At 49.0% G+C, this 23,040-nt stretch overlaps 5 protein-coding genes; 3 read left to right on the top strand and 2 right to left on the bottom strand.

Annotated features, from left to right (window-relative positions):
- Positions 1 to 1,742: 1,742 nt before the first annotated feature.
- FFUJ_09240 (related to fumonisin cluster-transcription factor) lies at positions 1,743 to 4,328 on the top strand (the record flags this gene model as incomplete). XM_023568881.1 is given in 8 exon segments in its annotated part: positions 1,743 to 1,990; positions 1,996 to 2,660; positions 2,719 to 2,740; positions 2,795 to 3,044; positions 3,100 to 3,114; positions 3,169 to 3,375; positions 3,452 to 3,951; positions 4,067 to 4,328. Coding segments are annotated over 8 exon segments (2,169 nt in total).
- A 977-nt stretch (positions 4,329 to 5,305) lies between these two features.
- On the top strand, positions 5,306 to 13,445 carry FFUJ_09241 (fumonisin cluster-polyketide synthase; the record flags this gene model as incomplete). XM_023568880.1 has 7 exons in its annotated part: positions 5,306 to 5,767; positions 5,821 to 7,762; positions 7,824 to 10,152; positions 10,219 to 11,149; positions 11,209 to 11,571; positions 11,637 to 11,968; positions 12,062 to 13,445. The coding sequence occupies 7 exons, from the start codon at positions 5,306 to 5,308 to the stop codon at positions 13,443 to 13,445; spliced, it is 7,743 nt and encodes a 2,580-aa protein (XP_023436006.1).
- Positions 13,446 to 13,869: 424 nt separating this feature from the next.
- Positions 13,870 to 17,481, bottom strand: FFUJ_09242 (fumonisin cluster-P450 monooxygenase; the record flags this gene model as incomplete). XM_023568879.1 has 3 exons in its annotated part: positions 13,870 to 15,395; positions 15,518 to 17,179; positions 17,271 to 17,481. 3 exons carry the CDS (start codon positions 17,479 to 17,481, stop codon positions 13,870 to 13,872), a joined length of 3,399 nt encoding a protein of 1,132 aa, XP_023436005.1.
- A 533-nt stretch (positions 17,482 to 18,014) lies between these two features.
- On the top strand, positions 18,015 to 19,277 carry FFUJ_09243 (fumonisin cluster-dehydrogenase; the record flags this gene model as incomplete). The annotated part of the gene is made up of 1 exon (XM_023568878.1): positions 18,015 to 19,277. One exon carries the CDS (start codon positions 18,015 to 18,017, stop codon positions 19,275 to 19,277), a length of 1,263 nt encoding a protein of 420 aa, XP_023436004.1.
- Positions 19,278 to 19,719: 442 nt separating this feature from the next.
- Positions 19,720 to 22,346, bottom strand: FFUJ_09244 (fumonisin cluster-aminotransferase; the record flags this gene model as incomplete). XM_023568877.1 has 6 exons in its annotated part: positions 19,720 to 20,168; positions 20,240 to 20,682; positions 20,750 to 20,840; positions 20,903 to 21,369; positions 21,506 to 22,002; positions 22,095 to 22,346. 6 exons carry the CDS (start codon positions 22,344 to 22,346, stop codon positions 19,720 to 19,722), a joined length of 2,199 nt encoding a protein of 732 aa, XP_023436210.1.
- Between the last annotated feature and the right edge of the window lie 694 nt (positions 22,347 to 23,040).

The raw sequence follows: 23,040 nt of genomic DNA, 5'->3' as shown, positions 1-23,040 counted from the left end.
CCTTAGAATTGCTAAATACCTTAAGTATTACTGCCTAACTAAAGCAGAATGCCTTTTCACCATAACCTCTAATTATAACTCTCTAAAGCTTAATTGTAGTATATATAACGTTTTAAAACCAGGTTTAAAATCTAAAGAACTTAATAATTTATTATAATATAATTGCTCCAAGAAACTAAGTCATAAGAGACACTACTTAGAGAGATAAAATCGCTTAATAGGTAGATGCTATCTTTTTCGAGATAGAGTCTGCCGGCCTAATGTACAATATGCCAGGCCTGCCGACCTGGGGGTTCATAACTACTCTAGTTCTCACACTTTGGCGCTACCGGTAGGCTCTGACTACAGACATGAAGGAGCTGAGTACCATTCACACAGGACCTATAGTATATAACCTACCAAAAGCTAGCCAGCTTAAAGCAATAATTCCTACACAAGCATTAGCAAATATTCAGGCAAAAGAACGAAACAGCACCTGTATTTCTATCCTAACATTTAAGTATCTACCTATCTCTTGGGAGAAAAAAGTTGACTTAAGCTATTACAGATAACCAGATCAATCTCTGAGTTTGGTCGAGTGGCTAAACTGAGCATAAGATAGACAGGCATTATCCGGCTTACATGCTTGCAGCTGAACCATGCAGCTAAACAAGTCATAGCTCCTTTCAGGAGCCGAGCCACTACCGTCCCGGTGCCTTATCTCCATCAGCCCGAAGGCTGGTGGGTTCAGGCTAAAATCTAAGGCAGAGAGCTCTGGTTAGCTATCATGTCACTGGGACCCACCAGCCTTCGGGTTCAAGGAGATCCCTATAAACCTGAGAAGGCACCTCTGTTGTATTTTTAATGGGGCTTGACCCAGTATTTACTGTCTGCTAATTAATATAATCTAAATATAATAAAGAGTATCTTTAATATTAGCTATCTTATTGGTTTAACCCTATAAATACCTCAGAAGTGCCTTCTCGGAAATAAATGGATGGAGGAGGGATGACACGTAATCGCTTCTCTCGTGCCAATCACTTCACTGCCGGACCACACTTTTTGACTTTGCAAACGTTCCCGGGCGTCAAGGGGGGTGGAAAGCATCTAGCGATTGGCCTCCTTTGGGGCGTGAGGGTCGGCGCGAAGAGCGGCAGCGAGCAGCACGTCATGCTTATCGTATGCAAATAAGTGATTTATTCCCTCAAATAAAACCGTGCCTGTCTATCCGTAAATGCTACGAAAATCAGGCATCTCTCTAAGTTCCAGCCTGTTCTACTTGGGACTTTTCTATTACTAGCTTATCTGCTGTTATATTGCCTATTTAAAACACCTCCTCGTCAAAAAGAGCGAGATAAACTATCAAATATTTTATAATTAATACTAAGTGATTTACTAAAAGCAGATGCACTAATTATACTTAGTGACGTGACGATTAGCCAACTGTTACCCGAGATTAGCTAAGCGATTGGCTTTCAACCCTACAGATACTCTAGTGCAGGTCCTTATGAGATACTACATACATCTGCAGATAGGCTTCATATTACCTATCATAAAAACAATCAAAGTCGGCAAGGGTATTGCCGTGCAAGGGTTGCTATACGGCCTGTTATACGAGACAGTATCTCCGTCTTATCCGACGAACATTCAACTCCGCTTTATATATTATTCCCTATTGTTTTGATCCAGTGACTTTCTGTGGACCTTGCTGAAGTCTTGGTTTACTTGTACCACCAGTGTTTATTCAGTATCACCTCCCTACAATGACGGAACCTATAGTGTTCGTGGAGGATAATCCGGCAGGTGTTGATTCCGGACATAAACCACGGTTCAGACGGCGTCGTGGCGCGTGTGAGTCATGCAAGCGCCGGAAAGTCCGATGTGAGGTGCTCCATTTCTTGCTTTGTACCTCGCTAATGGTTTTACGACTAGGTAATGGCTCAAACCCTTGCAATCAGTGCCAAGTCAGATTTCAGCTGAGGCAGAAATCCCCCAAGCCTGAAGCTAATTGGTAAGGCAGAAATCATCGATCGACTGCCAGTATAAAGCCTCAAGCTGGAAAACCAATGACGGGTACACAGAACGCGGGCCCTCTGAATCGCCCTTGCCTATTGCAAGGGGGAGTTTAACGCCTCCTCAAACTGTTACGCTACCAAGCCCAATTGGCGCCGTGACTTATACAGGATCAGTGGAAGAGTCATCCGCATCCGGGATTGATGGTTCGGATCCACACAGCCTTTCGATGAGGTTAAGCAATACTGGGAGCACCATCAATACTGATTCAACAGACATCTCGCAATGGCAAGATTGGCTCATCAATAGCGACGTACCTTTTGGGGACAGTATGCAACTGACAGGAACTTCTGACGATTTCTTAACCGACTGGCTAGACCCCCAGCTTGTCAACCCGCCCAATACTGCTGCCATTACGCAAACCCTTTCGGGAGAAAACTTATCTCGGCCGTCCGGCTTACTGCTTGGCACGGCGGATCCTCTACCATCGAACAGTGATTCCGACTTGAATGGCACAAGAAACGAGCTAATCGCCAGTTTTTTTCACAAGCTTCGCTCTCAGAGACCTTTCATTTTATGCGATGGAAACAGCGAGACAATACTAAATAATAACACCATGGGGCACAGAGAATTTCATGATACAAAGTTTATTTCTCGATGTCTTGATAGTATGTATTGATTTAATTGCACGACATACCGGCTAGGACTAACTTTATTATTTCAAAGCATGCTATGCAGATCCTGAAGGGTATCCTTCCACCTAGCTTTCCATATGCTTTGCCACGTTCTCTAACACCAACAGTATTCGCGTATTTCTGGAGAGAAAGAGTGTTGACTCTGTTGCAGACGAGGTAGCCAAAGGTGCTTCGGCTGTTGATAGGGAAACGTCCGTTTTATTCCACTCGGTAATGGCTATTGGATGTCACGGTTTAAGTCTTGAGCAGGGCCACCACACAATTGGCAAACAAAAATACTCTGTCTCGATGATATTCAAAGAAGCTCTATACATGAGACAGAATTTGCGGGACAAGCCTACTCTTCGGGGCCTACAGGTATGTTGTACAGGTCATTGATGAAAGATTTCTTGAACTGACCGTATTATTTTAGGCTCTTTTGACTATGGTAATTTCATCACCACTTACTAATTTCCAGAGTCCACTCTTACACATGCACCAGGCATACTTTTCAGGCCGAGTAGGCGATGATTCGACTTCGAGCTTGCTCGCAGATGCAGCCGTTTGCGCCCAGACATTGGAACTGCACAGTGCAAGTGCGATTGAAAAGCAATATAATAGCTCCTCGGAACAGCAGGTAGCCAAACGTGCCCTCTGGTTCTTGAACTCACTTGAGAAGCCCCGCTGCCTCGCTGAAGGCCTATTGCCGGTTTGTAGCGCCTGACACTCCCTCATAGCAGCTTTGCCTTGTCCGTACGCCGTGTCTGATTCTTTCTGGCGGATAGCTGATCCACGACGATTTAATCGACTATGACCCGCCGTCTTCCGCAAGCCACTCACCAGATGAGGTTGACTGGTTTGCCATCAACGCTCGGTTTGCCACCATCTGTTATTCCATCATAAGGGAGCGACCTCGCGGTAAACTTGGTCGCTCATCACCACGGCGCGGACAAGGCCAGGCGTCTCAGCAGAGCGCAAGCTCGACGATAAGCAGGATTGAGTCTCTGTTGGATGAATGGAGAGGTGACCTCCCGTTTGCCAGTGAATCTAACGCAACCGAATCCAACGAATTTGCGGCATTGACGTGTTCGGAGAGACGCCACAGGATTAAGTGTCTCAATAAATACTGGTCCGCCGTCATTGCAACGCATTCAGGACAGGCTCGTGTTGTGGTCGTAGATGGCGGTGAAGGTGTCGGATCGAGTAAAGAACGATGCGTGGAGGCCGCTCAGGAGATTCTAAAGAATAGCCACTACATTACCTCCACCGACATTTTATATGATATGTATGTCTCTGAAGGTGGAGTCTGCCGCCATCAACGGCATGAGCCTTTTTTTCTTTCACCCTTACTCGATCTCATTTTCTAAACTGTAGCTTGATCATACTAACAAATTGTCTAGCTCACTTTATTATTACATCACAGTCGCGACACGGGTGATCATGACTGCGGTGATCCGGGAGGCGTTTGCTGGTGATCTTGCAGAGGATAGAGTTCGGAAGAATACGAAAATACCGAGAAAAGAAACTAGGTATGGCTCGTTAACTTCTTATATGGGAATTGCAATTGGTCTCTTTAGTCGTCTTTCTTTAGATATAGACGTTCCTGTAGATGAGGTCACAGAATTAGGGAAATTGGGAAGACAGATAATGAAATGTCAGTAAAGATTATATAGTTTTAATTTTATATAAAATGCTTATCATAAGATACTACCAATATATATATACTAATGTATTCTGTATAACTTATAAACGCTTTACTTTTATTAATTCACCAACCGAAGAACCACGCTCTTGCGCTACGCTATAATGTAATTTACCCAGCGTTAGCCAACTCTGCAAGCCTCTAATCATTCGAGTCCTCCTAATCACCTCAGTGTTCCGCTAAGCGCAAATTGGCAGGTGGCAATACCGGAATGCGAAATCATGTCATGTAGTGCATATACCCGTGGGGATCTTAGCCATTTTTCTTCCGCCATATGTGCCGTGTTTTCCGAGTCCGACACCATGATACACGGCAGACTTGCTCCTAAGAACTTTGCTCGTGACACGGCAAACGATAAAAGACAACCGTCTCCGTGCAGGTCAAAATACGGCTTCGGCATCTACAAATAGAAATCCGATGTGGTCCAAATACGAAGAAGCCGTCATGATAGATACTGGTCTGAATCGGACATCCGAAGCCTGGCGATTACGTTAATAACCACGGCCCCATACCTGCGCGTTAGATCAAACCGGATTCTGATTCTGTAATTAGTCAAAGGGGCAATTTCCCCTTTGCCCGATCCGATTGGTTCCGTGGGTGTTGATTGTGCTCAGGCATCACTGTACTTGACCTGAGGATTCGTGTACTAGCATTTTGGCAAGCAGAAGAGAGCAATGGATAGTCTACTCGGTTCTTCATCACCGAATATGGCATTTGTCTAAGGGGATTGTGATTATTGTGCATCCGAGTGCGGCGTGTTCTCTCGGATGGGAACTCCATAGCGTCTAGATTACCGAAGTATCGATGGTGGTTGCAGTTCAGTTATGATACATAAGCATCATAAGATACAAAACATCATCCAACCAAGCCTTCGTAGCTCATACACCGTAACCTTATACTCGTTTTCAACAATAGTTATATTATTTTAAAGTTCAACATGGTAGTAATCGAATCACCCCCGAGTACCGCTGTAGGCTCTGCCGAAGAGATACCTCAAGCCATCCACAAGCATGAGGGGTCTGCTTTGCCGGTTGCTATAGTGGGCATGGGTATGAGACTGCCCGGTGGAATCCATACCTGTGATGACCTTTGGAAAATGCTTTTAGGGAAGCGTTCGACCCGGTGTGAGATTCCATCAACTAGATTCTCGGTTGACGGATTCCACAGCCCAACCAGCAAGCCTGGATCTATTGCCATGCGTCACGGCCACTTCCTGGACGACCAAGATGACCTGCAACGGTTGGACACCTCTTTCTTCTCCATGGGGATGACAGAAGTGAGTGATATAGATCCACAGCAGAGGATGCTCCTGGAAGTGGCCTATGAGTGTATGCAATCTTCGGGCCAAACCGATTGGCGGGGGAGCAATATAGGCTGTTACGTTGGTGTATGGGGAGAGGTATGAATGGCCGTTGACTTTTACCCAACGATCTATAGCTAATCTGAGTATAGGATTGGCTGGATCTTCACAGCAAAGATTTATACGATTCCGGCACATATCGCGTCTCCGGTGGGCATGACTTTGCCATTTCCAACCGTATTAGTTACGAATATGACCTCAAAGGCCCCTCCTTCACTATCAAAGCCGGCTGCTCGTCATCCCTGATAGCTCTTCATGAAGCAGTAAGGGCCATTCGGGCAGGAGACTGTGATGGTGCTATTGTGGCCGGCACCAACCTGATTTTCTCACCGACCATGTCTATGGCTATGACAGAGCAAGGCGTTTTGTCCCCAGATGCTATGTGCAAAACCTTTGATGAGAAAGCAAACGGCTATGCAAGAGGCGAGGCAATCAATGCCATCTTCTTGAAACCTTTAGACGATGCCCTCCGGGACGGAGATCCCATCAGGGCTGTAGTCAGGGCAACATCTTCAAATTCGGATGGCAAAACTCCCGGTATGTCGATGCCAAGCTCCGAGAGCCATGAGGCTTTGATCCGGAGGGCGTACCAGGAGGTTTGCTTGGACCCCAAGGACACCTGCTTCGTCGAAGCACATGGAACCGGTACATCCGTGGGCGATCCGCTCGAGGCCACGGCAATCGCCCGTGTCTTTGGCGGGTCATCAGACCATAAGCTCTACATCGGGAGTGTCAAACCTAACCTTGGACATAGCGAGGGTGCTTCAGGCATTTCGTCAGTTATGAAGGCCATTCTGGCTCTAGAAAACCATACCATCCCTCCAAACATCAACTTCTTCACGCCGAATCCCAAAATCCCCTTTTCGGGTATGAACATGGCTGTTCCAGTTGATGCAATTCCCTGGCCTGAAGACCGAGCACGTCGGGTCAGCGTCAACTCATTTGGAATAGGAGGTGCAAATGCCCACTGCATCATAGAAACTCTCGAAGAGTACCTCGGTGCATCGTTCACAAAGCGACATCTGGTTCCTCCACTTCAGAATGGAAACGGCTCTGTGGGTGCCCATGTCAGCAGTGCCGTCGACAGCATTTCAGCGATGAAAATGGATTTGCACAGTAAGATGCGCAAGAGTGCAACAGCGCAAGTCGCAAGTGATAGTTCTACCACAGACAACGCTTATGCCCGCCCTTCAATGGCTCTCTATGTTCTTTCCGCTGCAAATCCGACTTCGCTTAGGCAGAGTGTGACGGACTATCAAGAGTATCTGGGAAGTCATAAGACCGACCCGGCTGATGTTTCATATACCCTGTGCAACCGGAGAGAGCATTTGTCGCATCGAACCTACGGAGTGGTCACTACAGAATCCGTGAATGGCGCACACCTCGTCCCTGATTTCTCTCCCCTATCCAAGACAAACAACAACACCCCTCCTGATATAAACATGATCTTCACTGGCCAGGGTGCCCAATGGGCTGGCATGGGAAAGGAGCTCATGGACGAGTACGAGACCTTTTACAACACCATTGCTTCCTTGAATCTCGTTCTATCCGAACTGGAGCATCCTCCGGCTTGGGATCTTATTGAAGAATTATCCAGGTCTGCGGAATCAAGCAATGTTGGCCGTGCCGAGTTTTCTCAGCCACTTGTATGCGCAGTTCAAGTGGCCCTGGTTGATCTCTTGCGATCTTGGGGGGTTGTCCCCTCTGCTGTAGTAGGCCACTCTAGTGGCGAGATGGCTGCTGCCTACGCAGCTGGGGCTGTATCCTCCCACGAGGCCATCAAAATCGCCTACTATCGTGGCTATGTCAATCAACAATACAAGCGAGATGGCGGCATGGCTGCTGTTGGAATGGGAGCCCAAGAAGTTACTCCTTACCTCGTCGACGGTGTAACTGTTGCCTGTGAGAACAGTCCCCAGAGTGTTACACTCTCGGGAGACAAAGGTGCACTTGGGGAGGTCTGCCAGAAGATCACGGAGCAATTTCCAGATTGCTTTATTCGCCAGCTCAAGGTCAACGTCGCATACCACTCTCGTAAGTGCAACAACCGGATATCCTTCAATGAAGCCTTTACTGACAACCCAACGCCGTCTAGATCACATGCAAGACATTGGTCCAGTCTTTGAGGCTCTACTGAAAGACAAAGTCTATAGCCAAGCTCCAGCCATACCTTTCTTCTCCAGTGTTTCTGTCGCAAGAATTACTGAACCAAGGAGACTCGATGCTACCTATTGGCGCCAAAATCTGGAGAGCCCTGTACGTTTCGCTGGTGCTATGAAGCTTTTGCTCGAGGCTCGAGAGAACGTAGCGTCAAAGCAGGTGTTTGTCGAAATTGGGCCTCACAGCGCATTGGCTGGACCACTCCGTCAAATCTTCATGACTCATGGCAAAGGAAAGGAAGCCTATGCCTCAGCCATGATTCGTGGCCAAAACTGCACCGAGTCAGTCCTCAGACTTGCTGGCGAGCTATTCTGCCACGGATCATCACTGCAATTGTCAAATGTGACGGCCGAGGGTGATGTTGTCGTTGACTTGCCACCTTACCCTTGGAACCATGACAAGGAGTATTGGTCTGAGAGCCGAGTCAGCAGGGACTGGAGATTCCGGAAATTCCCCAACCACGAACTTCTTGGCTCGCGAACACTTGAGAGCAGCAATCTACACCCTGAGTGGCGTAATGTGATCAGGCTTGACAAGGTCCACTGGCTACGAGATCACCAGGTCCTCAATGATGTCGTCTTTCCTTGCGCAGGGTACCTAGCGATGGCGGTTGAGGCGGTGCGACAGGTAGCCGGATCGCCTGAGACAGAAGGTTTCACTTTAAAGAGCGTTGTCGTCCAATCTCCTCTAGTTATCACTGACACGAAACCGGTTGAGATGCTCACAAGTCTGAGACCCGTCAGGCTAACCAACACTCTCGACTCGGCTTGGTGGGAGTTCTGCATCGTGGCACACAATGGCACCAGCTGGATCAAGCACTGTGAAGGACAGGTCAGGCGAGGCCAAGATGCTCACCAGAAACTGGCGGCCCTCCTGCAAAACAAATCAGTTGGGAAATACTATCCCCGTCTCGTGGACAATCTCTATCCCGAGCTTCTGAGAATCGGCTTACGATATGGGCCATCTTTCCGTGGCCTTGATACTGTCTCCTGTGTACCCAATGGCCGGAAGGCCGCCGCGACGTTGCATGAGACAACAGTATCGGAGTCGTCCTACGCGATACATCCCACCACAATTGACCACTGCCTCCAACTCTTCTTCCCTGCTAGCTGTGACGGAATCTTTTACCGAGCCGAGAAACTATGCGTTCCAACAGAAATCGGACGCTTGTATCTTGCCGATGGAAAGCTGTGGGAGGTAGAGGGTGCCCGAGCTGAAGCATTGGCAGCGACAAACTCCGGGGGCTCGATTTCTGGGGCCGCTATCGTGGTGTCCCGACATGACTCTGTCCTGCTCTCTCTGGAGGATGGAAAATTCTCCCCACTGGAAATGGATCTTGGAGGGGAAGGAAACGCAGATTTGGTTGGTGCGGCACGTCTTGAATGGAAACCAAACTTGGACTTTGCCGATATGCATAGCCTTGTTCGCCCAAGTCATGGATCTATGCATGATGGACCCGACCTTGATCTGGTAGAGCGACTTACGCTGCTTGCTATTCTAGAGATCCACGAGCGCATTGAAGGTATCGTCACTCCTGAGGATCACGCCGATCAGCACATACTCAGCTTCCGTACCTGGATTGCAGACCAAGTCTCGGCAGCAGCCGAGGGCAAATATCTTGGGGTGGTGGCAGATGCTAGAGAGATCGCATCACTCCAACGCGAAGCTCGAGCATGCTTAATGACCAAGCTCCGCCAACAGGTTTTGGAGACTGGAGCTGCGAGCGCTGCAGTCTTGATTGGTCGAGTTGCTGACCACTGCGAGGAAATTGTAAAGGGGAAGCTTGAGGGCATCGAACTTCTCCAAGCAGACGGTGGCCTTACTAATTATTATAATTATGTCGAGTCGCGGACGGACTCTGTCGACTTCTTCGCCACTGCTGGTCACACTCGGCCCACGCTTCGTGTTCTCGAGATTGGTGCTGGCACTGGAGGCGGAGCTCAAGTCATCCTTGAAGGACTAACAAATGGCAGAGAACGCCTGTACTCGACATATGCATATACCGACATATCCGCCGGATTCTTCGTCACGGCTCAGGAACGATTCAAGGCATACCAAGGCCTTGATTTCAGAGTCCTGGATATAACCAAGGACCCCACTGAACAAGGATTCGAGGTTGAATCCTTCGATCTTATCATTGCCGGCAACGTTATTCATGCCACCCCATACTTGAAGGAGACTCTTGCGAATGTGCGGAAACTGCTGGCTCCCGGGGGTTACTTTTTTCTTCAAGAGCTTTCACCCAAAATGAGAATGGTAAACTTGTGAGTTGACTTCCGGTTCAAACATCGTTTGGCCGAGTTGCAGTAACTAAATTAGTACCTCTCTAGGATCATGGGCATCTTGCCTGGATGGTGGCTTGGAGCCGCAGAAGGCCGAGACAAAGAGCCGTACTTAGCTCCGTCTCAGTGGGACATAGCTCTTCAGGCGGCCGGGTTCTCAGGCGTTGACGCTGCCATTTATGATGCTCCTTACCCGTACCACCTCAATGCAAACATCATCACGAGGCCGGCCAAAGACTCGACAGGGCAGCCGCGAGCAACGAAAGGACGACTAACGCTACTTCATCGCCCCGACGATATTGAATCTTCGAGTATCAAGCAGCTGCGTAATGTACTCGAGTCTCGTGGTCTTGAGACAAAAATGGTGGCATTGCAGGAACACGAACAGCTCAAAGCAGAGAACCAAGACGTCATAATTTCTCTGCTTGAACTCGTGACGCCATTCTTCAGCTCTATCTCAGTCGCACAGCTGGAATCCTTCCAAAGAGTAGTTGCTGGACTCGGCAGTACAGAGATGATCTGGGTCACACGGCCTGCACAGTATGGTATAGGCGCCTCAGACGACCCTGGCTTCGGTCTTTCGCTGGGTTTGGCACGCACACTACGCTCCGAGCAGTCGTTAGCCATCACGACGCTTGAGATTGGCCAAGTCAATGATGCATCACTCAAAGCTGTGGTCAGTCTCGTGATGAGCATTCTACATCATCAGGAAGATGGTGCTGAATCAACACGCGGCGCCACTAACCTGGACCCCGACCGCGAGTACGTTGTCGATAATGGCGTTATCAAGGTCGCTAGGTACCACCCAGTAGCCTTGACACAGGATCTTGCATCTAGAGGAGCGAAGCCAGAGGCTGTGACGCTTCAGATTGGCCGGATGGGACTGTTACAGACGCTCGGTTGGATGCCGTTTCCAACGTCTGATCCAGGGGATGGCGAGATCACGATTGAACCTCGATGCGCAGGATTAAACTTTCGAGTAAGTCCTTTGACATTACCTGAGACTAATTCAGTATGATGCTCACAATGGTTGATAAGGATGTACTTCTCTGCATGGGCGTTGTCGAAGCAACTGGTGTTGGCATTGGGCTTGAGGGATCTGGAGTTATTACAAAGGTAGGGGCAAGTGTTAGCGGGCTTCAACCCGGAGATCGTGTCTTCTACCTTGCCGACAACTGCTTCTCCACGCAGTTGACTATTTCGGCTCAACGTTGTGCCAAGATTCCGTCGCAATTGGCGTTCGAGGATGCCGCTACGATGCCATGTGTCTATGCGACAGTTATTCACTCTCTGCTAGACGTTGGCGGACTACGACCAGGACAATCTATTCTGATCCACTCCGCCTGTGGTGGAATTGGCATCGCAGCTCTGAACTTGTGTCGTCACATCGAAGGCCTAGAGGTGAGTTCGAAGCGGTGACGCGCTGACCTACCTGTCTTGCAATGTGCTAACTCGACTGGTGATAGATATATACTACAGTCGGAAATGAAGAAAAGGTACAGTATCTCGTCGACAATTTTGGGCTTCCGCGATCAAGGATCTTCAACTCCCGGGACGCCTCGTTTCTGTACGATATACGAGCAGCCACAGAGGGTCGCGGTGTTGACGTCGTCCTCAACAGCCTGTCTGGAGAACTCCTACACGCTTCATGGCAATGCGTAGCACCATATGGGAAAATGCTTGAGATTGGAAAAAGAGACTTTATCGGCAAAGCACGTCTGGAAATGGATCTATTCGAGGCTAACAGAAGTTTCATTGGTATTGACCTGGCTAGGTTTGACTCAGCCAGATGTCAGAAGTGAGTCTTTTTCCTTCCTTTCTTTCCTCCACTACACTTGTTCTCACTTCTCACTTTTACCATCAAATATTGAAAGCTGACATTGCCTCCAAGGCTGCTCGAACGCACCGCAGCAATGGTCGAGGCCAACAGCATACAGCCAATCAAGCCCGTCAAAGTGTTCGACGCATCCGATGCCGAAGAAGCCTTTCGATACATGCAGAAGGGAGTTCATCTGGGGAAGATAGTGGTGTCCATTCCGTCTCAGAGTAGTACGCTCCTACCTGTATCTCCAAGGCCTCTTCAAGTGAAGCTCAATGCAGAAGCGAGTTACCTCCTCGTGGGTGGACTCGGTGGACTCGGGCGTGCTGCTGCGACATGGATGGTAGAAAGGGGTGCCCGGTACCTCATCTTCTTCTCCCGGTCGGCTGGTCTAAGCGTCAGAGACAAGACCTTCTTCCGAGAATTAGCGTCCCAGGGATGTACTGCTCAGGCTGTCCGAGGTGATGTCCTGAGCCTGCCTGACGTTGAACGTTCTGTGGCTTCTGCCCCAGCGGGAAAGCCCATCAGGGGTGTTTTGCAAATGTCCATGGTACTGCGCGACAAGCCTTTTGCTGACATGAGCTTGGAAGACTGGGATACGGCAGTGAAGCCCAAGGTCCACGGAACCTGGAACCTACATCTCGCTGCACCTAAAGATCTCGACTTCTTTTTTGCAACAGGTTCCATCAGCGGGTCGTTTGGTACCCCCGGGCAGGCTAATTATGCTGCTGGTAACACATATCTCACAGCGCTGTTTGAGCATCGCCGTGCCCTCGGTTTGCCGGCGTCTGTGCTGCAGATTGGGCTGATCGAGGACATTGGCTATCTGGCGCAAAACCCGGAACGTGCTGAGGCGCTTAGAGCGGCTGGAGGCTTTTTCTTGCGAACTCGACAGCTGCTCGAGGGTCTGAATTGGGCTCTGCTCTCAAGCGATCCCCATCATCCCGAGTATCAGCTGACGATTGGTCTGCGGAGTGACAAATCACTATCGGACCCAGCCAACCGCGTAATTTGGAAGAAGGACAGCCGAGCTGCCCTGTACCACAACCAAGAGATTGCCACTGACGCTGGCGTCGGTGACGACCAGGGCCTCAACGCAATCCGCCTCCTAGTTGCCTCATGTGAGGAAGACCCAGCGATCTTACAGGACCAGGCGACGGTCGAGCTCGTGACACATGAAATTGGGAAGCGCGTTTGCATGTTCATGTTGCGGCCTGTCGAAGAGATGGACCCAACGGCAACGCTGACGTCGCTTGGCGTTGACTCGCTGGTTACCATCGAGATTCGGAACTGGATCAAGCGTACATTCGGGGGCGTTGAAGTTAGCACCCTGGAGATTCTCAACTCTGGCACTATTGAAGGACTGGCAAGGTTAACACTAGACGGGCTCAAGACCCGGTTCGTCCTTGCTGGAAGGAATGATGGTGATGCGTATCTGGAAATGAAGGCTCCATAGAACACTGAACAAGAAGATAACAGATTCTGAAGTACTACTTAACTTGGACCTTTACATACTTCAATACATCTCGAAAATGCTCCTGCATCATACACTCGTATGTACATGTGCCCTATAATAATGATTACTTACTACTAAGCCTCTACTTTTGCCAACAGACTGGCCCACAGTAGTTATCCCCTGTATCATTGTATTCTAGCGGACACCCCTATGGAACTTGTTCAACTCGTTAAAGGCGTCCTATATTCTTCAGAGCACGGCAATATTAAGTTTCTGAGTCTGTGCCATACAACCTGCTATTACAACCGAGCCTAATAATTCATCACAATGCTGTTTCCACCACTGTGCAACCAGTGTCTTCACCTCTGGCGAAGGTAAATAGAATGAATACGTAACATAGCTACCCCCAGAATTTCCATTCTAACTACACATAAACTTCTTCTACATATCTCCCCTTGTCCAACCGTGCTCTCCATTCTACAACCGTCTTTGCTGCTGTTTCCCCTCTGTTCTGATCAGTTTCCAATAGCATCGGCCCTAGAACCTCTTGCACGTCATTCGCCATTTTCTTACCTCCGCAGACAAGGACCTTGGCGCCGGCCACCCAGAGGCGAACAATTTCATCTCGACATCTTTCGAGCTTCTCAGTAACGTACCTGCAGCCTTGGGCACCTGTGGCAGAAGGGTCACGGCTATAGGCTCTTCGCATTTGCACGATGCCCATGGCTTCGTAGGCTTCCATTTCAATCGAGTACAGAGAGTCAAGCCCGGGTCCTCGACAACCGAAAAACAGGAGGGCCGGCCCAAGCTTCGATTTGGAATCTTCAGCAGCCAGCCTACGCTCCTGTAGAAAGGCTCTAAACGGAGCGAGTCCAGTCCCGGCGCCGACCATAATTACTGGCAGAGAATTGTTCTTTGGAAGACAGAAGTATGGTGATGCCGAATGAAGCGAAACGTAAAGGCTATTTCCAGGACCAAGGCTCGAGAGATAGCCTGATGCTAGACCTTGACGGTGAACCACCATATCACTACCTGCCACCTTGCCTTTGCTATCACCGTTCATTTCATGAGTCCTGTAATCAACAAAGTCAACGACAGTATAGGTAAGTGTTGCATGTCCAGGCTTCCAGTCAGGTGAAGAGGAGAATGAATAAGCTCTTGGCCGAAGCTGAACAAGCATTGACAAGAAAGAAGATAAAGACAAGTCAATATCAGGGAATCGTTCCAGAAGGTCCAAGATGGACACATTCTTGTCTTGAATCTCTGCTTTGAATGTGTCTGACGCAGTAAGACTCAAGAGGGAAGCTTTGCTTCCGTTTCTACTCTCATGACCAGCAGCATCAATGAGGGTATGGAGGTTTTTCAAGGTTGCCGTACGACCAAGCTCTACGTACGCACCCAAGAGGTCTGTAGCCCCGATAGGTGCATCCAATGGCAGACCCAAGCTCAATTTTCTCGCAGTGTTTCTGATGGTTATTAGAGTGTCCTCGCCTAGCCCGAAGAAATTGAGCGCTCGAACGACATCTCGCGAGTTGTTTCGTGGCAGGACATACACGTGGTCCCCAGCTTTGTAGTTGAAGTCCTTGGGAAGAAGAAGCTCAAGATGTCTCTTCTCAGGGACGCCGGGATTTGAAAGTGGGTGTGCCTCCGTCACTATGGCGCGCACGTAACCTTTGCGCATAGTTACTCGTGGCGGCTGACCCAGTGAAACCTGTAGTGCTTCCCGTGGCCCAGCCCCATCTCCATTCTTCATCACGCTCAGGCCATGGGGTGTTCCGAGCGTCTGGAATAGTTTCTCATCAATCCATCTTTCGAAATCAGAAAAAGGATCGTTGGAATCACAAGTATCTGAAACTCCCATGGGGGTAATACGTTGAGCACCGCAGCGGGAGAGTTCAGAGTCAATGAGGCGCGGTACTGCAAATAGTGTATTTGCCCAATCTCTATGCCCTATAAAGTAGATAACTGTCAGATAACTGAGTAATAAGATGAGAGGGGAAAACTGCTCAAGAGGATCGGATGGAGGGCGGTGTAAGAAAAAGAATTGAGTAGATGCGGACGTGAAGACTCACCGTTTCCAAAGACACTAAATTTGACTCCATTTAAACGATTAGTTTCCAGTGACTTCAGCCACGTCACGAACTCTTCGGCGTCATCTGCCGGCTCGCCATTGTAAGATGCCGTGATAATGATGACTGGGATGCCTACTGGCATTCTGTCGACAGCATTATTTACAATATCCACAGCTCGAATGCCAAAGCCGCGCTCGGTGGCTTCAGCGGCAAGACGATACGCCAACGCCTCACAGCTACCTGAATTGGAGGCGTAGAGAACAACCATCTTGCTGTCATTGTCTGTGTCATCATTTGCCTCTGAAGCCAGCCGCTTGAGAAAAGGTCGGCCAGCAGCTGCTGAGGCCTCTGGGCCGTGTCCTTGATGAAGTCCCATTGCTAGGTCGGTGGCGCGTTGGCCCTGGCGAATTCGAACCTTCATGTTGAAACCTACTGGGCGAACGGTCATGGTGACATGGTACCTAAGCGTGTAGGATTCATCTTTGATGAGGTCGAACTTGTGCACAACCATGGCGACAGCTAACATGGCTTGCTGCATCGCAAAGGGCCGCCCGACACAAGCACGCACGCCATTGCCAAAGGGCTTCCATGCGCAAGGCGGAAGCTTGTCGAAACTGTCTTTCAGCATGCGCTCGGGGCAGAACTCGTCAGCGTCAGCCCCATACGTGCTCTCGTCACGGTGCACTGAGTCGAATACAATGAACAGTGGCTGGTCCTTCTTGACCGCATACTTTCCAGCCACAACATCGTCTTTCAGGGGCTTGACGTAGAATCCTGGACCGGGATCACGTAGCCGCAATGTCTCACGCAAGACAGCTTCAAGATACGGCATGTTTGAAAGGTGTTCGACGGTGAAAGTGTCAGAGCCCACCACTGTATCGACTTCTTGCTGTACCTTTCGAAGCACATCTGGGTTCTCGAGGAGATAATAGAAGCAAAACGACAGGAGACTTGATGTAGTTTCGTGTCCGGCAATTAGGAACGTGAGTAGATTGTCCACGATGGACTCAGGACTGAGCCCGTCGCCTGTCTTGGGGTCCTTGGCGTTCAGCATTGCATTAAGCAAGTCGTCTCTATCAACTGGATTTTGTCGCCGAGCAGCAATCAGCTCTTCTGTTTGTCGACGCAGTTCGGCAGCCTGTCGTTTGTACTTGGCCATTGCCCGAAAACGCACGTAGTTGTTGACAAAGTCTGGAAGGTTGCTCTGAGTGAAGGATTCTGTCATAACATCTACCACGGCCGCTGCAAACGGATGGGTGGCTCCATTTTCTCGATAGAAGCTGTTGAAGCGATAGTCTATCGTGCAGAGGGCGATAGTGTCAAGTGTTAACTTAGTCATGTTGTCGCAGACATTGAGAGGGTCGTCTGGCCCGAATCGTGCCCATCGTAGACACATCTGCTCGCAAATGTCCTTCATATCATCAAACATGCCTCTGATTCTCATGGTTCCAAACAAAGGCGTGACAATCCGGTGTGCTATAGCCCATTTTGGATTCGATGTTTCAGCCGTGAAGAGGCCGTCTCCTACCACCTCCTTCATCTTATCCAGAGCACCACCTGGAAGCTTGCAGAAACGGCTTTCATCGCAGAGTTCATGTGCAATTTCTCTGCTCGTCACCATAATCTCGGTTGATGCACCAAAGGTAAGGGAGTAGATCGGGCCTGTTTGATACACATGTATGGACTTGATCAGTTACTGGTCCATGGCTCTGAGCTACTTTGCTGAGGGACATGGGATGGTAATGTAACCTACCATGGATTTTTCCAAGTTCTCCCAATGACTTGGTAAGGTTATTAAAGTCAAAGTCAAAGAGATTCCCCAGCAATGGCAAGGCTACATTTTCGATTAGTATGGACTCATCACGGTGGCATTGGCAGAGTATACGCTTCGGGCCAGGAATCGGCTTCAGCTCGAGGTTTGAATTGGAGACCGATCGTCTCTTGAGTAAGGTAGTTGCCGACATGAAGCTAGTTGAAGTCGGCGCAAAACAAACTGTCAAGGTAGGGTGGTGGTTGAAGGGCCGTTTGGGTTGGGGCTTGTTGATTTATCGTACATAGTTCTTCTATGTCATCCATGATTAATAGGCAATTCCTGCGGTTTTATTATACTCTGCACCACATACGACTACAAACTAGTTGGATGGCTACCCTCACGGAGGGACTTTGCGCACCGCCTCTAGGTTCCCTAACATGCCCAACCAGGCCAGCACGTGCAGCGTTAACGGAAACAAGACTCGTCGCGGGTATGTAGTAGACCGGAAGACAAAGGGCGATTTTCGGCTGCGGATCTACAAAAGCGGCAAACCTTCCGCTCGGCTACTGAAATGGGAATTGAGTGGCGGTAAAGAGCCGACAGTCCCAGAGAGCTGAAAGACTGGTCTCAAATTAGAAAAGGATGTTGAATTTCAACATCAAGACAATTTTTATTATACGCGGTGCACGCTGTCTAGCACCGTTGATAGGCCTTCACATTAGATCAAGCCAAGCAAAAGTGGACATGTCGTCTCTTGATCATCACCATGTCCACCCGGCAAACTCCCGGAACCCTAAGCCGTGCGTCTCGTACGGTATTCCGTTCTGGGAGGCTTGCACACGTCACGCAAAAGCCTTCAATTCAACACGTATCTACATTGTTTCATCAAGGTCATTGAGCAAAAGCCAAGCTTTGCAGGATCTCAAAACCTCGCTTGGACTTTTCCGTATTGCTGGAGAGTACAACGGAATTACTCAGCACACGGCATGGGACCAAGTCTTTGGACTTGTGCATGATCTGAAGGAAACACGAGCCGATCTGATCATCACACTCGGCGGGGGCTCGGTCACAGACGGCGTGAAACTGGCCCGGCTACTAGTTGCAAACAATATCATGGCCTTGGAGCAGGCAGAGTCCCTCCTGTCCCGCTGCGAACCGGGCAAGCCAAGCGATGAGGGCGTGAAGCCGGCCTCTATCCCTGTCATAAATGTGCCCACTACACTGTCTGGGGCCGAGTTCACTCGTGCCGCCGGAGCCACATACACAGAGTCCAATCACAAGAAGAGAATCATCATCCACCAGTCCATGTATGCCGATTTCGTCGTCTTGGACCCGGAGCTTTCTCTCACTACCCCTGCACGCTACTGGATCTCAACGGGCATCAGGGCGGTTGACCACTTTGTCGAGGGCATCTATGGCAACATGAGCATGGTGAGAGGCAATACCAGCGGAAGCGACCAGTCCATCGAGAAAGACATCCAGGCGTCGCTCGCTGACTTACTGGTCGCTCTGCTGCAGACAGTGGATGATTGGCATAGCCATGACGCCAGGCTACGCCAATTGCTAGCCCTCAAGGACTGCCCTCGCGCGGGTCACAATGGAGTCGGGGCCAGTCATGGGATTGGACACCAGCTTGGACCATTTGGAGTCGGACACGGTGAGACGAGTTGCATCATCCTACCCTGCGTGCTCAAGTATAACTGGAGCAACGGTGATGCCATATTGCGATCAAAATTGCAGTTGATAATGGACGTGTTCTGGGGAAATGCAGTGCTGACCAAGCTGCTGCTTCTCAGAGGTTTACGTCCCCAAGATGCGGATCCAGGGGATATATTGGCAGCTTATATCAGTGCCCTAGGAATGCCAAACTCTCTTGGAAAATATGGTATAAATCAAGATAAATTCCATCAGATAGCTGATAATGCTATGGAAGATGTCTGCACACAACTTAATCCAGTCGTGTTGGACAAGGACAGGGTAGTTGAGATTCTGTACATGGCAGCATAGTTATGGGGAATTCAATGTGTCAATAGTAAATAGGTTGACGATGCTAAGATATAGTTATATTGTCTCATATAAGACAACTTCAAGTGCCATTGAGTCGCTCCAAGCCTTCTATTCCAATTATTATTTCACATCATAAGCCTCCCGAGAAGCGTTTTGTAAGGCATCTCCCTGCAATTCAACTCAACCATATACCTATCTATGTCACTACTCTATGTACAATCAGGATGTCCCTCGCGACAGAATCTCTAATACCTTCCCAGACATCGCTACCTGTACAGGGGTAGGGGATGTTGAAAACACAAAGCTCTTTGAGCTCACCGTGTGCACTTCAACAAATGAGGCGCTACTAATGATGTGCCCTCCTTGCTGACCGAATGCGTTGAAGAACGAACCTGTGACAACAACCTCCGTTTTGGACGCAAGCTTCTTGCCGATCATATTCTTACAAAAAGGAAACACCATGCTCTCTTTCCATCAGGTCGAGATATCCGAGATGCCGAGGGCCAATCTTTCCAAGACCCCTGCTGTCGTCAAGGATAAGCCTCAGTCCTGTGAGTCGGATGGAATCGGCTATCTCGGATGTTATCCTCTGAATTGTCGCTGGTAAGTCGACTATGCTACCATCGTCGTTGGTAGTCTGCAGATACATAGTGAGATACAACTTTGGAACAGCTCCGGACAACTTTCGGAGCTCTGCAACCAAATTGTCCAAATTCTCATAGTAGATAATCTTCGTATCAGATCTTGGGCGATTCAAGTTTGCACCATCTTGAACAGCGCGAGGAGCGGTAGTTGGAATGAGAAGGATGTTCATGATGCCACTTGCATAGGGGTTGGTGCAAGCACTAAGTAGTGAGAGCATCATAGTATGAGCATCAGTCCCGATCATTGCTTTATAGTTCAAACCGTATGTTAGCATCATATCAGTCTTGGCTAGAGCCATGCTTCATGTAGTAACTGACCTCGGCATCGTCCCGAATGATGCTCTAGCGATGGATATAGATTGGCCAACCGTCTCTCAAGCGCAATGAAAACATCAAAGGTCCCGTAGAACCACCTTGCAGAACTAGGACCAAGGCCATATTTGTAGAAAGCCTTGACGCTTGCTTCTACAGCCTCTTGGCTTTGTGGCAAACTCAAAGGTGCTCTTCCTTCGAGGTCACCCCCAGGGTACTTCTTGGACAGTCCTTCGACATAGGAACAAAGTGAGGCATCCGATTTGATACTTTGTTCAACAATAGCGGGATCGTCGGGGTGTTGCTTTGGGAGTATATCCGGGGTAAAGACAGTAGAAGTCACGCCTTTGATCTGGAGCTTGCAGCTCACTTTTGTAATCATGTTGATCAAGTCAAGGGTGTCTTTCCAAGATGTAGTCGCAAAGATGCAAACTCGAACTCGACAGGACCTATGGTCCAAGGTCAGTGCGTCTCCAGGTCTCTGTTGAGCCCATCACAGAAAGAAGGGATCCTTACCATAATGGTGTGGCTGGAGGCACACCACAGGCGACTGCAAAACCTCGCTGCATTGCCTCCTCATGGAATCTAGACGCTTGTTGGATTGTTCCTGTGGGAGATTAGATTCAGTGTTCCTAGAGCACAATGCCGTTATGACCTAGAGTAACTTACCGACTGGAAAGCAGACAACAGGAGAGCCGCGCGAAGAAAGTATACCACAGCCAGCTTGTGCAAGACAATCGGCCACGAAACTTGCTTTTCTCTCAAGGGTAGTCATACGATCCTGAATGAACTTTGGCTTATTGATCAAGCTCAAAATTCTCACCAATGCCACGGTGGAGAGTGTCTCGGCCCCATTCTCATGTTGCAATGCTCTCTGCCGCTCAAGTGCAGCAGTATAGATACCGTTGGCGGATACAAATCCGCCAATGCAGCTTACGCTCTTGGACATAGTTCCGGTCATGATGTCGATTTCCTCTAGGGGGCAATCATAACCACGATCTTGCCACCACTCAAAGGACCCACGGCCACCTTTTCCTAGTGCCATAAAGCCATGGGCTTCGTCAATAAGGAGGCAAAAGTTGTAAATCCGCCGAAGGGCAAGAATTGCTGGACCAGGAGACAGGTGGCCAGCCATACTTCCCATAAGTCAGCTGTTTGTTCTCCTGGTCGTCATGAATCAATGTATTTAGGTTCACTTGCCTGTAAATACCCTCGACAGCCACGCAGACATGTGCATCTGGCTGCTTTGCTCTCAAGATGCGTAGTTTATACTCCAGATCCGTGATATCATTATGCTTGAATCTATGTGTTGTCGCTCGCTTGTTGATGAAAGCACCAGTAAACATGGAGGCGTGCGATTCGGCATCGAGCAGAAATATGCACTGGCGACCCAACTGCTTTGCCGTCTCCGCTACGGTCTGGAATGCTAAAAGGTTGGCACTGAAACCTGATGTGGTGGTTGCGCATGCCTTTGATCCAATGTAGGCGGCCAGTTCTTGGTGAACGCGAGACGAGAGTTCAATGGGTGCTGGGTTGAAAGGGAGCAACCTAAGGGTTGATTCAATGAGTGAGGCGCTGTTGTGCTCGGAGCGAGAGAATCCCCCGTAATTGTTGGAGCCTGCATTCACGATTTCTCGTTCCGCACATGCAGAGAAATCATCGAGTTCCTCGTAATCGCGTGTCATGGATGAGGGAATCGTTCTGACAAGAACACGGTCATGTGGAGCACTGAGCAGGATACGAGGATTTAGGCGGCCAATTGGAACATACTGAGCATATTATCGTCAGCTCTTGCGTTGATAACAGTAGGGAATCTCCGGAGCTCTTGTCATTCTGTATCAAGTCTCTCAACTTTACATACAAAATAGTGACCAGCAACATCGTCTCTCTGCAGTGGTTTAAACCAGCGCCGAGTTTTGAGATCGCGCCAAACTTGAATAAGCATGATGGTAAGAACCCAGATAAAAAAGTTGATCTTTTTCTCTAGATCGACTGGAGGTTCTCTGGGTGCCTGAAGCTGTTTCCCAACAACATGTTTGCTCTCATCCATCAATCTCGGGCGGACGATGCTCTCATGGCTGACAATGACGTTGGTCTTGGTCTTAGTCGACATGGTTAAATGGGTGAAACAGTAAGCTGAATGTATAAATGGGTGTCTGATGGCTTGTTCAAAGTTGCAACATGACCTGTGCGAAAGACTAGATTTTAAATATAACGCACGGGGATTATGCCCCTACTTCTGCCTCTATTTTCTAAAGCGGGTCCTTGAGCGACCCTCAGATCGGTTGGAACTGGTACCAATTACTCAGAATGATCTTATGAAACCATTCGGAAGCTCGGATACCCTCTATAGCATGTGTCGGATGTGTGAAACGATACTTCCGAGCACTGTTTCCGTGAGTGGAGGCGGGTATATCGTTATTCCTTACCGGCTCAGCCAGGCGCATATATCTACTACTCCTTATGGTATGTCTTCAAAATCGGGAGATTTTATTCTAAGCTCTGCCGCTTCGTCATGCACACCCGTATTTTCTTTAGCCGAAAGACCATCGCAAGAGTATGTTTTTGGCAATGAGAAATCCGTTTCTCGTCAACTGGGCGGATATTTAACCTTATGAACGTTTAGCTTTCGATAGATTAAACGGTATCAAAGCGCGTGGAGTTATTTATGCCAACGCCGAACGATGGCATGGCTTCTACTTAAGAAAGAATTTAGAATGCAATGCCAGTTTCGCAGTGTCTCGATGCCGATTTTTAAAACTGTGAGTTCATGCACAAACTACTTCGAACTATCTAATCAGAGCCTT

The sequence above is a fragment of the Fusarium fujikuroi genome, chromosome FFUJ_chr09, assembly GCF_900079805.1.
Source record: "Fusarium fujikuroi IMI 58289 draft genome, chromosome FFUJ_chr09".
Taxonomy (NCBI): Eukaryota; Fungi; Ascomycota; class Sordariomycetes; order Hypocreales; family Nectriaceae; genus Fusarium; species Fusarium fujikuroi.
The sequence above is the reverse complement of the archived record's forward strand: the minus strand, read 5'-3'. Positions and strand labels throughout refer to the sequence as shown.